This window comes from Apis mellifera, linkage group LG8, assembly GCF_003254395.2.
Source record: "Apis mellifera strain DH4 linkage group LG8, Amel_HAv3.1, whole genome shotgun sequence".
Lineage (NCBI taxonomy): Eukaryota > Metazoa > Arthropoda > Insecta > Hymenoptera > Apidae > Apis > Apis mellifera.
Window position 1 is genome coordinate 7,047,482 of NC_037645.1, and position 16,839 is coordinate 7,064,320.

Below are 16,839 nucleotides of genomic sequence, written 5' to 3' on the forward strand. Positions count from 1 at the left end.
AATTAATTAGTGGGCAGATGTGGGATAGAGGAATGGCCCGCTGGGCTACTGTGGTGTGGTCATTAATTAACACGCACCTGAGGAAATTTCGCGGAAGAGATTATAAATGAACAAGGAGTTACGGGCACGCGGTGCCTGTCTAATTTACAGCGGCAATTAGCTAACGATCGAGGATGAACGGCACTTCGAACGAAGCGCACACGGATGAATGGAAACGGAAGGCAGGCCACGAATTTCCATCAAACTTCTATCCACCTCTCCTCAACCGATTCACCAACTGAAAAATAACTTAACGCTTATTCGGGATCTCTTCTCTCAAATTTAAATACCGGGTGTATGTCGATTTTCGATCGAATTTCACAATTTTTTAAAACTTTTTAATACACGCACACACACGATTCGTGCTTGTTTTCAAGTCCATGAAAGTGAACTGAAACTTTTTTAGAGTGTATATACCGAGTGTCTATTTCGAAAAGAACTCAAGCTTGGAGAAATTTTCCAAAAAATTTTCTAACAAACTGTCGTAACTCGTAACTCATATCATCGACTTTAAAAAGTAAGGTGAAACTTCGAAATTCTTAAGGTATACAGTGAACTCAAGTTAGAAAATTTTGTAGAAAAAAATTTTCGAAAGAGACACGCGTCACAAGCATCGAAGTTTTTTTTTTTTTTTTAATGAAAATTAATACTCCTCCTTTATACCATACCAAATCGTAAAAAAATTCGTGGAGACGGTGTGTCGATAAGATCGAGACGAAATTGAAAGATGGATCAACGACAAAGGACGGGCCAACAATACTCTGCTCCGTTTTCACACGATGTATTCTTATCGGGGAAAGATTGAAATTTTTGTCGATTCATTGTCCTCTCCTCTTTGGAGAAAAAAAAAAGAAACTCTCAGATCGAAATCTATGCATAAAAAAAAATTTGACCCGGCAAACGCCATAAATAATTAAACACCCCGGCAGAATGATAGAACGTTCGCGATAACGGACACACCAAGTATAATATACTTAGAGATGCGTTTCTAATTACAATAAATATACGCGATATACCGGGTATCCAAAAAATTATTATCAACAAACGGTAAAAAACTATCGCTTCTTTTTCTTTTTTTTAAGAGAGGAGGGGCTGAAAAACAAACACGGGTATAGTAATTAATAGGGACAAAAGGTGGCCACCGCCGTTCTTTCAACCAATCCCTCCCTCTCCCCCTCCCCTCCTTTTCTTTCCCCAACGAAAATTCGTTCCAACGTGGCCGGCGAGCATTGTTACTCGTCGACATGCGAAACACAACTCTCACGTGCGCAATAATTACACAGAAGCTCGACGTTACGAGCGTGTCCCCGCGTGTTTCCATTAAACGTCGACGTTTACAACGCGTTCCTCCCCTTCCTCCCTTCGTCGTCGTCGTCGTCACCTTTGCACGCGAAAAATGGCGGGGCACGCGATCGCCGGTTGAACGCGGTTATAACTCTCGTTCTGGATCTGAATTTTAATCCACGGGGATCGGTCGGCCAATTGCCTGTTTTTCTGCCATTATCTCTTAAATAATAGTCGCCGTACGTTTGGCCAACTTTCCTGCAACGATAAATGCATTTCCGCGGAGGTGGAGAGATTCGTATTCACGATCGAAATCGTAATCGTAATTTCTTTAAAACGGTCGTGTTCACTTCGAGTTTTAATTGTCGTCGATATATCTCTTCCTTATATCAATTTGATTCGATCTCTCGTTAAGAGACGAATTTCTTTTCCCACGAAAATTGATGCGATCTTCAACAACACACATTGCAGAAAAGGGGAAAAATTATCACGAAATGCAACGATTTCGAACGATATTCGACGCTCAACGACGAGTCGAAACGATTCTCGATAATCACGTTCCTTCATTGGACGAATATTCGAGAGAGAGAGAGAGGGGGAGGGGAGATAGAGAAAAAAAGAAGAAAGGGGAGAAAAAATGGACACAAGTCCAAATTAATTTGATTCCATGGAGGCAACGAATCGAACGGTACGTGAGGTCGCGACTGCGCGAAAATCCAGTTACGATTGTAACGCGATTTGCCAAGTGCGTGCTCTCCCTTTCTCGCGCTCTAACCGCGGTGATCGACGAATATAAAGCGAATATATCGCGGCCACGCAAATTGGGGAAAAACGGGCGTGACACGCCTCGCCAAACGGCAAGTTTTCAGAGAGATTCCGCGCAATTTCTTTTTTTTTTCTATCTCTATCACATCTTCTAAGTTCGAGGTTGGGCTCGTTGTACGAAACGATCAGATTAATAGATGAGATCGCGACGATTCTTTTCTACGATTTCGTTTCGATTACGCAGAGCGAAACTTTCTAACCTCACTTTTTGAGGTTAGGAATCGAAGAAATAATGTTTCACGATATCTTTTGGAGGAGTTCAAAGAGTTGCAGTCGATGAATTTGAATATGTAATTTTATTTACGAGAAAGGAATCATATATTTTCGATTTTTTGAACAGAAAAGAGAAATACGGTGGATATTTCGAGAATAATTTATATAAACACGTGCGAAAATCGAATATGTTAATCTAATCTTTTCTTTTTCGAAAAAGATAGAATGATTTTTGAGAGTTAGAGTGTACAGACATCGATCAATATATTGCATAGATTTTAAAAGAAAAATCTGAGTTCCCAAAGATTAAAAATAAAAGAAAATTAACTTTTTAAAACGTAGAGGTACCACTAAAAAAGAGAGAAAATTGGATGAAACAATCAGTTTTTGGACAACTTTTTTTCCCTTCCCTGTTAATATTTCTCTCCCCCCTTCTTTTTTTTTAATAATTCGTCATTCAACAAACGTCATTAAGCGGCATTAATATCGACGTCGCAAAAACGGACAACGCGGCCCTCCCCAAACGCGGCCGAATTTAAGGCAGCCCCCGTGGCCGAACGAGATTTACTCGCGTTTATTAAGCCGCCCTAATAACCGGCTGCAATTTTAATCCGACGTTAATCTCCAGCGAAGCTTGCCGGCCCTTTCGCGGCCTCGGCCCTGGAATTTCATCCGTTTTCACAGCGTTTAATCCAATTCTGATTCATGTCTGGACCCTTCACGTGTTGCCACAACGCACCAACGTTGCGTATCGGACTTTTCACCCTTGTATATATATATAAAATATATATATTCATGATTTGGAATAATTACGTATATATAATTACGTATTCTTGGGTAATTTTTAAAATTTTCTTTCTCTCATTTTACTACTTGAATATGAGATAAAATCTCAATGAAATTTTTCGAAAAATCATTCGAAAATATAGCGAGTTGTATTCGATATTTAATATGAGTAATATTCGATATTTTTAGCTTTTATCTATTTTGTTATTGGATCTTAAATTATTGGCCAATTTCATTAATCTGTAAAAATTATAGAATCGTTTACATGGGTAATTGTAATTGTTGGATGAGTTTTGAAAATCACGATATTCTTTTAAAAGCTTTTTGCTCCGCTTATTTTATCTTATCTTATTATCATTAAATTGATGCATACAAAATGGTCAATTTCATCAATTTGTAAAATTGTAAATGAATAAATGTATCATTGAGTAACTTTTTTTTTATCAATTGTTTCATTATAACAAATAATTCGATTTTGTTTTCTTACACAGTTTTAAAATTCAATGCAACCTATAAATCTCTCTCTCTCTTTTTTTTTAAACTATCCAATCAATTCATCTATCCAGTTTTGGTAGCGAAGAAGAAACATAAGCCTGGATATGGTATCAACTCGTGAAATTCGTTTTTTCAAGAAAGAAAAATCAACAGCGTTAACGCGATATCCCCAATCCTGCGGTTTTATTGAAGTTTCCCAAGCTGAAACCCAGTTTTCCTGCTTCTTCCAAAACGCGTGCCAATTTTCAGGATCGGTGGATCGAATAAATTTTTCAATACTCTTTTCGGAAGAATAAAATTTAATAAGACTCGAACGCAATTAACCATTTTCCTCCAATATTTCAATTCTAATCCAAATTCTAATCCATATTTAATTTTTATATAAATCCAATATTTCAATTCTAATCCAAGCTCGTTCCATTTCTTTTTTGAACAATCAAATATATATTTGAATCATCAAATATAAATAGATATAATTAATTTTCGCACCATCATGATGGAATCAAAATATTCGAGAAACAACAATGTTCCAACAAGATTCCACAAAAGTCGAAACAAGCGGAAAAATTGATTGTATAAAAATTATAAAGTGATCGAAGTTTATCTTACGTCTTCTTCTCGATTTAACGTTAAACTCGAAATTTAAACTCGTAAAAAACAGCAATAAACCAAGGCTCGAACACTTTTACGTTTATTTCGACTTGGCAAGAATCAAAACACATATTTTCCACGCATCAAATACTCTACAAATAAATTACTGTGTAAAATAAAAAATGTGTAATATTTAATAAATGTGCCACAATAATTACTTTCAACGAAAATTCTAATCGTCATTTTCAATAATATCAAATATATATAGTTTCCACACTTATTGCTTATGCGTTATATCGTGGCCACCATGCACCAGTTATCTTGGTGTGCTGCTAAGGGTTAACTATGAGCGTGCAGCTATACGGAGCGTGCCTTCGCAAAAGACGATGGAAATAATAAGAGGTTAAAAGGAAGACAGAGGGTAGCTTGGAAAGGAAGGGGGAAGGAGTGCAATGGCCTGAAAATGACTGAAATGCAACCCCTTCCTTCTCTAGAATCTCTACTACCTTTGCATACCTGGTCATCTTTTGAACAAGTTATTGTCACACAGTTTTTGCAATTATATCTTGTAATATCCGAGCGATTAGTGAGGATATTGTGGATTCTATGGATGGTGTAATCAGAAAATTGGCTTTTTCACGTGGATTTTATTCGATTTTAAGTGTAAATTGTTCATCATTTGGATATATATTGATAATCATTATGAAGGATAATATAGATTCAATAGAATCTAAATGATTGTGAATTTGTTGAGAAGAGAATCTTAGAAGATTTAAATATAAGTTGTTGATTATTTGAATTCTCAAGTATGGATATTATTATAACATGATGTCAAGGAGAATTGAAAATTTGGATATTTTTGGATCTGGTGAATATATGATTGTGAGAGAATTTGAGAGATATGAAAAATCTCAGAAGAATGAGGATTAATTATGATTTTAAGTATAGATATTATGACATGATGTGATAAGTTTGAATATTTTTGGATCTGAACCTGTGATTAGGATTGAGAGAAGATTTAAATAAGAATTAGTTGTGATACTATTTGTTATGATATTTATACATATGACAATGGTTATGTAAGTGGAATTTTATTTTTGGATCTAATGAATATTTGATTGTTTTGAGAGAATTCATAAGAATCTAAGAAGATTTAAATAATTTGATTCTATATGAATTGAAAAATATTATAATATTTATACATATTACACATGACATGATTATAAATGAAGCTTAATTTTTGAGTCTAATGAATCTTTGATTGTTATGGAGATTGAAGATTTAAAAGAGGTTTAAGGAAATTTTGTTTGAACGTAACACTGGTAATTATTACTGCAAATTTGACTTAAGACAACACTAAATTGAAACATTTAAAGCTTAATAAGAATTTACTGAATATTGTTTTGAGCAAATGTTTTTTATATAAATGTTAGAATAGTGTTGTGGTGTTGAATAGTATGTATACATAACAATTTTAAGATAATATTGATTGATATGTAATAAATGAATCAATTTGAAACAAAAATCTGAGGATACTTAAAATACACGAAATAAATATAAAATAATACTGATATTGATTTTCAGAAAACGATTAAAACTTGTTTAAATCTTTTTCCAATTTTTCAGTTTGAAAACTATCCAGACTAGACTAGACTATCTACGTTAGACTAAAGATTTTAAATGAATATTAATTTGTTCGAGGACATACGAGAGAATTATGCTCATCACTACCACACTATTTGCATTTCTGAATGTCAACAGGGAATTGGGATAAAAAATTCAAGCGCATTTCAATTTCAATGGGATACAAGAACAAAAGGAACACGATAATTCCAGTTCCAGTCATTCAAGCGATAATTCTACTACATTTAGTGATCCAAAATAGCAACATAATTGGCAAATTATTTCCAGATGCATGCCACAAGCCAAAGGAATTATCTATCAAAAAAAAACTTCGCCTGGTAAAACTATTATAAATATAACGTGAAGACAAATTATTAATTCTTCGAACAAATAATTCTTCGTTAGCAACAAGCAATTCTTCTACACTGTTCGATTCATGCCATGGTTACGCGCTCATATCTATCACGTAACACCCCAACAGATCTATCGCAAGACACCAAATACCAAATTTTACCAAACCCAACGAATTAAACGGATCAAGAAAATAATTATCCAAAATGATCGTAATAGCTAATAGCAAATCTATGATGGAAAGGGATAAAATTTTCTGATACTCACGGCAATTTAACTCGTCGGAATGGTCTGAACAATCGTTCACGCCATTGCACCGTGCGCTGCTGTCAACGCACTGCTCGTTCCTGCATTTGAATTGCGACGCGGTGCAAGCTGGAAAGTGGAAAAAAAATCACGTGAAGAAAGAGAGAGAGAGAAGAGAAGGGGGATAGAAAAATTCCCGATCGGATGGAAAAACGGTGGATGGAAGTAAATGATGAGGGAGGGGAGGAATATTTCAAACTACTTGACTCGGGATTCGATCCGTCTCGGGTCCATCTTGGATCACATAGTGCGCGGGAAATTGGAATGGCGAAAGTGGCGACAAAATTTCCCAACTTGATTCTCGATTCGTAAATTCGATGTAAATAAAGTTTAAAGAGAGATTCTGTGGTTAAAAATATAATAAATTCTTAATTATATATAAAAAAATTATACAATAAATTCTTTGTGAATGAATAATAGGTTATGTCGAATTATGTCGAAAATAAGGAAAAATAGAGAGAATATACTTTCTTATGAATAAATTCATCGATTCCTTGATTTTACATCTTGATGATTTTTTTCAAAAAGTTTAAATTAATTTTATTCTTATTTTTACAATATACAAATAGAATCCAATCAAGAATTAATTCTTTCCCTCGAAAAATGTTCAAAACTTCGATTTTTATTAGAAAATGAAAAAGATTTAATTCTATATTTTTGTTTTTTTATTTTTCGAACTATGGAATCTCTAACCTCGTTTCTATCATTCCGTAAATAGTCTCGATATAATTTATTTAACAAGTACATAACGCGTCTCGATATCTCCACATTTCGTGATAAAATGAAATAATTCATGTATGAAATCGATATTTCGGGATTTAATTTATTTTTCAATAATTTAATCAAAAGGATGTCGTGGTTAGAAATTATAACAGTCGACTGTGATTTCATTACACGTTCGATTTTAACTCTGCCTCGGATAATTGCTTTTATTATTATTTGCAGATCTTGGGATTTAATGATTTTTATACGTGTTTATGTTGCATCGTGTGGTGAACGTATCAACTTGAATTTAATGTACCTTCCACATATATTATTTGAAATCGTTCTTCTTCCTTTCTTTTTTTTTTTTTTTTTTTTTTTGAATTACAAAGAGAATGGACATCAATAAGACTCGAATTTCTGTTCCCTTATATACGAATAGACGAAATAGGGAATCCAATAATGTCACTCGAATACCGTTTAATATAAACTCGTCGAGAAACGAGGAGGAAAGTCAAGTTTCAAAGAGCGGGGTTTTCCATGCCCGTTTCTACGCCATTTCTTAACGTTCGTACTTTTTAATAAAACGGTACAATTATAAATGTGCAATTACAACAATTCCTTTTTTTCGCTTATTATTAATTACGGATTTAAACGGATATTCTTTCATCTTTAAAAAAAAAAAAAGGATCTTCTTCTCGCGAATACATTATTTTCCCGCGTTCAACTGATGGAATGGCACTGGTTATGAAATTATGCGCCACCTGATAATGGAAACACCGCTTCTGATAAATTCTCACCGCGTGTTTTAAACCGCGTGAAGATTTGCAAAGCGATTCGAGATAAGGGGGAAGAATATATTTTTTTTTCGTTCCCTAGGCGAGCCATTAAATTTTAATAATCTCGCGAATAGAGATAAGATATAAAACATTAATAATAACAATCCCTTTTTTTTTTCAAAATTTTCCTTCAATTCGAACGAAAAGAAAAATTTATCTCGATATAAATTTGAAAAAAAAAAGAAAGAAAATTACATTTCGAAGAATTTTTTTTTCAATCTGAATCGTTTCCTCTACGAAGAAGGGCATCGTAAGATATCTCGTAACTCATTTCGAAAGAGTTAACAAAAGAAATATTATACGAGCCACGATCAAACGTTGCTTATCACACGTAACTTTTTCTTAAGAGTTAACCTCTGTGCAATATAATTATATATATATATGTGTGTATGTATAAATACATATATATGGGTATATACAATCGTAGAACAATACTGTCAAAAGTACCCCCTCCCTCGTATTACGTTTCAGATAAACACAAACCGTGGCTGGATGCTCTTGTTTCAAGCTGACAGACCGGACTTCGCTACCACTTCAACGTGATATGAGAGTACGTCGACCACGGTGTTGTTTCAGCAATTGGATCGACACTGGTTCATCTCGTTTTCACAATTATGTCATGCTCATTCGAGACAATCCGATCGCACCCCGTTTCGGATAGCGTTACAGTGAGAAGAGAGTACGTGTAAAGTAGATCAGGTTCGTATTTCCACCGATTTCCCGCGCTTTCGTCCGACTTTAGCCGATATTGTTACCGACCAACGGTAACACACGGCCAATTTCAAGAGAATCGAGTAGTACGTTCTTTTTTTTTTTTAGTTTGTTTTGTTTCTCGTTTTTTTTTTTCTCAAAAATCATCGAGAATTCCTAAATGTATTGGATTGTTTGTTCTATGTAATTTTAAACGTTGAAATGCGATTTAATTTTTTAAACATTTATTCGACGATAAAATTAGTACTACGGAATATTGATTTTGAGATTGATTTATCTCTTCAGACGATAATAAGAGAGAATTTTAATGTCTTGCGGTTATTTCAAAGTTTAGATTAGATTATTTTCAAACAATAGATAAATATAAAGTATGATAATTCTTTCTATCGAAGATTTCTTTTTTCAGTTTTGAAAAAGTTTTCGATTCGAGAGTTTATTAATAAATAAACGAAACCTAACCTCGTTCCGTTTATCAAAGGTATATCTTCATTGGCAAAAGACACCTTTTGTGCACCATGATCTCCGTTGCTTGGCTATAAAGTAATACGAGATTTAAGGTGACCAAATTGATTTCAACCTCTCTGACGAAGGTTAAGGAGAATTCCTGTTGGTTTTCATGGCAATATAGCGGCGAATGGGCAGTCAGAGTCAAGTGAGGAGATTGTGTGACAATCTCTCGTGTCAAAGCATACTTCAAGTCCCTTCACCAGACATAACCTGATCGTGCCTCGTGTTTTCCATATTCTTATTCCTTTCCACTCTTTGAATACCATAATGGATATGTCCATAGACTCGTACTCAGCAAAACTAGTTATATATCCTCGAAAACGACTTTGGAATCCATCTTTTCCATCCATTTCGAAATAATTTTTATTTCATGAAGGTAGACGAACGTTTAAACTGATGTCGATGAACCCTTTCTTTCTCTCGTATAATATCGAAGTCACACACAGACTTGTATGTATGTGGAATTTTAATTCAACGAAAGCAGATTGTCTTTGATAGAGAGATCAGCTTAGACTTTAATTTCAATTCTACGTTACGTGCAATTTAACTTTCGTTTTGTAGAATTAAAATAATTTTTCGCTCCTTTTTTTCTTCTTTTGCGTGTATTCTTAATAGTAAAACTCAACGGGAACCTAAAAGTATCATTTTTTAAATTTAAGAAATTTATTAAATATTTATAATTAAAAGTTTTATTTTGGATTGGATTCGTAATTACGCCATTACGTTTTTTAATTTTTAATTTCTTCAAAACCAAGTTTTCATTTTATTTCTATAATGCAGCATTCGTTCCATCTTCTAATATTCAATAATTTCACGCATATTTCTATCCTTCTAAATACAGTGCGTTACAGATGAATCACTAACAAGAAGAAATCTATTTCTGAAAAATATTTACCACTCTAGAAATAAGGGACCAGCTACCAACCACTCTATAAAATAAACTTTCGCGAAATTTCCTTCCAACTTTTCCACCATCATTTCTCGTGAAATTCGAAACAATCGAATTCCATTGAAATTCAGCATTAACATCTTTATCGAGAGCGAGGAAGCAGGAAGGAGAGAGAGCCGCGAGATGGAGTGAAATATTGAGGGAACAAGGTGTCGCGAGGATGTTGGAGGTGGTGTGCCAAGGTGGATGGAAAAGTTTCCCCGGTTTCCTTTCTTTTCTTTTCTTTTTTTTCTTCTTTTTTATGCTCTAAAGATGCATGAGAGCGTGTCTCGAGGCTCGAAAAACCCACGGCTTCAAGATGCATCTTTTTACAGCCGCGATTCTCTTATCACTCCTCCCCCGCCCCATCCCCTCCCGACATCCTGCCGCTCCTTCGATCATAACTATTTAAAGCACCGAGAAGTTCTGCAAAATTGCCGCTCCGCCGTCTTCCAACCACTTTGACGTCGCGAGTTTACCAACCCAAAGGTTGATAAAACACGCAATTTTTGCAGACTTGAAACGCCATTTTACCTCTCCCCCTTGGACACCCGTGGATGTAACCATCGAAACAGGGTCAAAATAGCACGCAATATATAATGATGAGAGAATCGCGGCTGTATATATGTCGCAGTGTATAGGTTACCATCATTCGTACCATCATTAAAAATAAAAAGATTATTTGAATCATCGATATTCGATTCGTCGAAAAATCAATTGACTTTTTTTCTTTCTATTCGTCCATAATTTTCGTTCTACTATCTATTCTGTTTTATCTTTCTCATTTTTCTACTATATTCGTTTATAAAAATGTCAAGGTCGATTAGAGAGATGATCTCCCTTCTCCCTCCTCCCTTCTCCATCAAGAAGAAACACACAGTTTTTCGAGCGCAGTAACGAGGACATTAGTATCGCGTGCAACAACCCGTGCGAAGCTGCACCGCAGCTTTTTCACTAGCATCAACCTGGAAAAGATACCATCTTCGAGAGGTATATCACGAAAGTTGAATTAATTTGTCATATACAAAGGAAGGAGGAAGAAAGAGAGAAGGGATTTTACTTCTTTTTCGAACAATCGTTTGCAACACCACGTTTCTTCGAACGGCAATTAACGGATGATCCCGTGGTTCTCTCGAACAACAATTTTGGAAATTGCCTTTTTCTTCGTAAATTTTTTTCCTCCTATCCTTTTCTTTTTTTTCCCTTCTTTCTTATGACACACGTTTATTAGAAAGCAGAGGAGAGAGAGCTGAAAGCATAAGGGGTATAGTGGGTGATGAAGAAGGAACAACCCCATGGGGACAAACTTCCCCCGCTGGCACTCCATTAGAAGAGCACGGACGATTTAGCAGAGGGGCCGCTCTTGCTTTTAGGTCCAGCAATTTGATGCTGCCTTTTGCCTGTCATGTTAATATCCCAAAGCTTTATATCGAGTCGAGTTTTTTCTTCACCGCGACTGATGTACGTTCGCTCCGCGTAAGCATTTGAGGGGACACGCGCTGTTGAATATCCCCGAGACGTTGTGCTTTTGTTGTTGTTTGTTATATTGTTGTTGAAGGAATTTTTCCTCGAGAAATAGTGTGGTTGTTGGTGGCTTCTTGAGAATTTTTTTCTCTTCCTTTGCACACAAATTTGTGTTCTATCTTTCTCTTTGATACCATTTTACATCGTTTTTTTTTTAGAATTTTGAAACTTTTTATTATTATTTATTTATTATTTATTTATTATTATGAGTATTATTATTTGATTTTATTTGTTGTTTAATCAGAATCAATTAACTTCACAGTCATTAACTAAAGAATTTTATTTTAAAATGTATTCTAAAAACCACAAAGCAACATTAACATTGGTACTTTTTGCAAACGGTCACCCATCCAAGTTCGAACCGTGACAATCGAAACTTGACTTCGATGATCAAATAAGAATCAACTGTACCTACGTCGCAAAGATTATTAACTCGAAATTCTTTGTTTAATATTCCATATAATGGTTTTTCTTATTAATGTCATCTCTCATTTATATTTTTCATTTCATTTTTAATTTCTTTGAATATCTGGAAATCTTTTCTACGCTTTATACATAATCTAATAAAAAATTTTTTGAAAAATTCATCTTCTTCCTTCTTATCACCTTCGCATTTAACGTATGTACATATACATAGATAACTTCAAATTATATCACAACAGATTTACTATAATATTATCGTAATTATCTTTCGATTTCTTATCATTGATCCAAAAATGAATATTGTATTGATCCTAATCCATTCGTTGGATTAGGATAAAATGATTTTTCGAACTAATCGGATTTTTTTTCAACTGTATATTCGAATATTCACGAAGAGGAACGAACTGCGTTTTGCAGTTCGGAAAAAGCAGTACGGTAGATGAGCAAGTATTCTCGCAGTATTCGCGTGATTTAGGAGATAACGAGTTCGGGGCTCGTCCTAATGAGACACGGAAACAAAAAGGGCGTGATTTCCCTTCGAGAAGCGGAAGCAGTTCCCACTCTACTTTTCCTCTCTTTGCAACAATAATAATTGTCGAACAACAATAATAAAAATTACGAAAATCAATCTCTTTCCAAGATATGATAATTACTTTTGAGATTAGAATTTTTATCATCCATATACAGTTTTCAGTCGTATTTAAAAAAAAAAAAAGGAAGAAAATGAAGATGCGTTTCTTCTTCTCTCCAAAGATAGGAGTAAAAAATTCAAAATTTAATTCTTCTTGGACTGAAGTAATAAAAATATATTCAAGTATATCGAGTATTAATTTTATTAAAAAAAGAAAAACTTATCTCTATTTGCTCAATTTTAGATCGTTTAGATTTATAATTAATAATTGGAATAATAAATATACATATATAGATCTCACAGTTACACGGAATACTAATCGTTTCAGAAGAATTACCATCGATCTAGCGGGCAAATTTGCATGAAAAATCGCCCCTCGATGGGCAACGGGCGAGCCAACGTTTCCAACGGGACAGTCGCGATATATGAACGCGGCATATAAAGTACAATCGCGTCATACATCCGAGAACGTTCTCTTCCCCCTAACCACCAGGGATTCGACATATTTTACCGGCCGATTTGCAATTTAAACGTTATAATTAATCACCGTATATATAGCCGTATATACTTGGCTAAATCCAAGATAATTCTTCGAAATTATTTTTAACGAAAAATTCCACGTCTTCTTTTTTTTTTTATCTTATCTTTAATTTTTATTTTTCTTTTTTTTTTCGCATCGAAGGATATCGATATAAGCTTTTTCTCCTGGCAACGTTTCCTTTGCATCGTGTATTATCATATATACATTGTGTATGAAAAATAAAAAAAAAAGAAGGAGAAGAATGGGACGAGGATCGATGAATAAATCGTCGAACGTTCGAATCGTGTGCACAATGAAGCCGCGCGCCGAGTGGCGCAATCGATAACTCGTTTACAATTAATTTCCCCCCGAATGACAAATACTTTGGCGAGTAGGAGCGCGACTCGAGCCGGGCGGAAGTCGCGGCTGCGCCTCGATTTAAGCGTTCTTCCGAACAGTGGCTCTCAACTTCCGTTTAGACTTACTACTCGTAAAAAGGAAACCGCCTTTTATCCTTGTATCTCTTTTTCTTTCTTTTTCCTTCCTATCCGGATCTTATTTTTATTTTCTACAACGCGAAGAAATCTTAGAAGTAACATTGTTACACTGGTTCTCTTTAGATAGCAAATTCTTTTTTAGGTTTATGATTCGTACCGGTGGAATTCTTCCAAGCAGTGGTTCTCGATCTGTTTAACTTTATTTATTTGTTTGCTTTAAAAAAATTATACATACTCCGAGTTAAAAATACAAACAAATAAATCGATGTAATATAAATTTTTCCATAAATCTGAACGAGTTCTGTTAGGAGAGAAAACTTATTCGTCTTTGAAAGTAACAATTTTTTTTCAAACTCTCTATCGATAATCACCTATAGTTTTTTTTTTTAATAATTCAAAGCCTTTCGAACTAGGAAAAATTAGGAATCGAAGTGGTTAACGACTCGAATGTACGAAGTTGAAAATTTTCGAAAAGAAATACTTCCTTTCGTAATTGAATATTAATTCCTCGAACGTGGTGGCCGCTTCCGTTATATTTCTAGAGCGTGAAGCGTTTAGCCTTTCGCGCGCGTGCAAAATCAACCGAGTAATCTACACCGGTCTGCATGCGTAAACTCGTGCGATAACCACGGCTGAGCGTACGTCTCGGCCCCTTATCGCGATCCAACCCGCCATAATTCCCATTTCCACGGCCGGATCATTGCTATCTTATGAAATCCAACGCGGAATTGCTCGCGGCCCTCTCGAAAAACGGCTGCTCCAAGCGGGGAAAAAAAATTCCTCGCCCGCGAGAGGAGATCTTCGCCTTCGATCGATCGATTCCACAATCTTTTTATTATTTCGAAAATCACGAGTTGAAGAAAACTTGGATATAACATTGGTTCGAAACAAACTTTACGAAAGAAGAATTTCTTTGTCTTCTGTACACGTTAAAAGGAGTTAAAATGTATCATTTGATAGAATTTTTCAAGTGTTGGTATATATATATATATATATGTGGCTCACGAATTCAGTGAATTCGAATAATTTTTGTTTTATTAGTATGTTAACGAACGTTTTGTATTTTTTAATGAAAGGACACTGTGTGTGGAACTGTATACCAAGGGAATTTCCTTTTTATCAGAAATAATAAAATTTTAAAAAGGCTAAATTTTCGTGTCTTTAAATATAATGATTACTAAACAGAGAAAATTGTTAAATTACAAAATATTTTAATTTACTGTTTTTCTCGTTCTAAAAATTCAAAAATTGTATTAAAAATTGAGAAAAATTATTATGTTCTTCGTAGGACATCAGAAGTTGAACGAATTAAAATAATGTTCGAACATTTTCTGTCTTTAAATATAATGACTACTAAACAGAGAAAAATATTAAATTATAAAATACTTATAATTTACTGTCTCTCTCGTTCTGTAAAAGCTCTAAAAATTCAAAAATTGTATTAAAAATTGAGAAAAATTATTGTTCTTCGTAGGAAATCAGAAATTGGACGAATTAAAATAATGTTCGAACATTTTCTGTCTTTAAATATAATGACTACTAAACAGAGAAAAATATTAAATTATAAAATACTTATAATTTAATGTCTCTTTCGTTCTCTAAAAATTCAAAAATTGTATTAAAAATTGAGAAAAATTATTATATTCTTCGTAGGTGGAAATCAGAAGTTGGACGAATTAAAATAATGTTCGAATATTTTCTCAAAAGTCCCATTGCATATATATATATATATATATATATATATATATATATATATATATATATATATATATATATTGAAACACGAATTATTGACAAATTATTAATATTTTTCGATGATTAATCGCATGAAAGAAGGCGTTTGAACGAAGAAAAGTATTTCTTCATCATCCCACCGCCTTATCTCCGCAATATAATCGCACGTTTCTACAAACCGACTACAACGGACTATTCTGTTCTCCCTGCGGAATCGTGCCGCTTGTAAACGGGCCCCGTGGCTTGTCGTTCAATCAATGGAGAGGTTGGCAAATTGAGAGGGACGCGAAAAATCGCGGCAGGAATCGAGGCAACAGTTTCGCGCGTCCCCACGGGACGACTACGGATGAAGCGTTGCTTGGATTAATAAAGATATGCACTCAGAGTTCTCAGAGGTTAGGTTGAAAAATTGTAATTGTCAAACCGTCTAATTGCTCCCCTTTGATTAATTTCGACATTGTACGTGAAAATAGTTTAAAATTGATTATTATCTTAATCATTTATCCTTTCATTTTCCTTCGAAAGAGATAATTTAAATATAATTCAAAAATATTCGTACGTATATAAAAAGCAATATCGAAGCAATAAATTTAGTCATCTCGAACGAGGCTTCAAAAATTCTAACCTAACTTTAAAATATTCAAAACAGTTCCTAACCTGAATATTCTCTTCTATTATACAAACCATTCTTTAAAAAAATCTTCCTGCTACATTTAAACTTCATCATTAAATAAGAACAATCTTTTTCAAACAATCTAATATAATTCAATAATCTGCCTTTCTTCTCCAAAAGACGAATATTCTTCGAAAGTCTAACCTAACCATTTCCGTTTCCATCATGGAAAGAGATAATATAACTCGAAATTCAGATTAAAATATTCGTATAAAAAGGATTATTAATTATTTGTCATCTTGAATAGATTTCAAATATCCTAACCTAACCTCTTCTTTCCTTTCAACAATATTCAAAACTAACCTAAATATTCTCCTCTCTTATATATATCTTCTTCGAAAAATCCTGCTGCTTTAATTTAAACTTCATCATTAAATAAGAACAATCTTTTTCAAACAACTTAATATAAATATAATTCAATAATCTCTTCTCCAAAAGACGAATATTCTTCGAAAGTCTAACCTAAGTTCCGTTTCCACCATGGAAAGAGATAATTTAACTCGAAATTTAGATTAAAATATTCGTATAAAAAGGATTATTAATTATTTGTTATCTCGAATAGATTTCAAATATCCTAACCTAACTTCTTCTTCCCTTTCAACAATATTCAAAATTAACTTAAATATACTCTCTTCCC

The 16,839-nt window shown here is 34.0% G+C and overlaps 1 protein-coding gene across 25 annotated transcripts in view; it reads right to left on the minus strand.

Annotated features, from left to right (window-relative positions):
• Positions 1 to 16,839, minus strand: part of LOC409722 (basement membrane-specific heparan sulfate proteoglycan core protein) — a 153,712-nt gene that overhangs the window by 41,857 nt on the left and 95,016 nt on the right. For 23 of the 25 annotated variants that reach the window (XM_026442419.1, XM_026442391.1, XM_026442399.1 and 20 more), the window contains one exon: positions 6,475 to 6,582. The exons of the other annotated variants lie outside the window; for them this stretch is intronic. In XM_026442419.1, the coding sequence (XP_026298204.1) occupies positions 6,475 to 6,582 (108 nt within the window). The remainder of the gene's footprint in view (positions 1 to 6,474; positions 6,583 to 16,839) is intronic. 25 annotated transcript variants of the gene reach the window in all.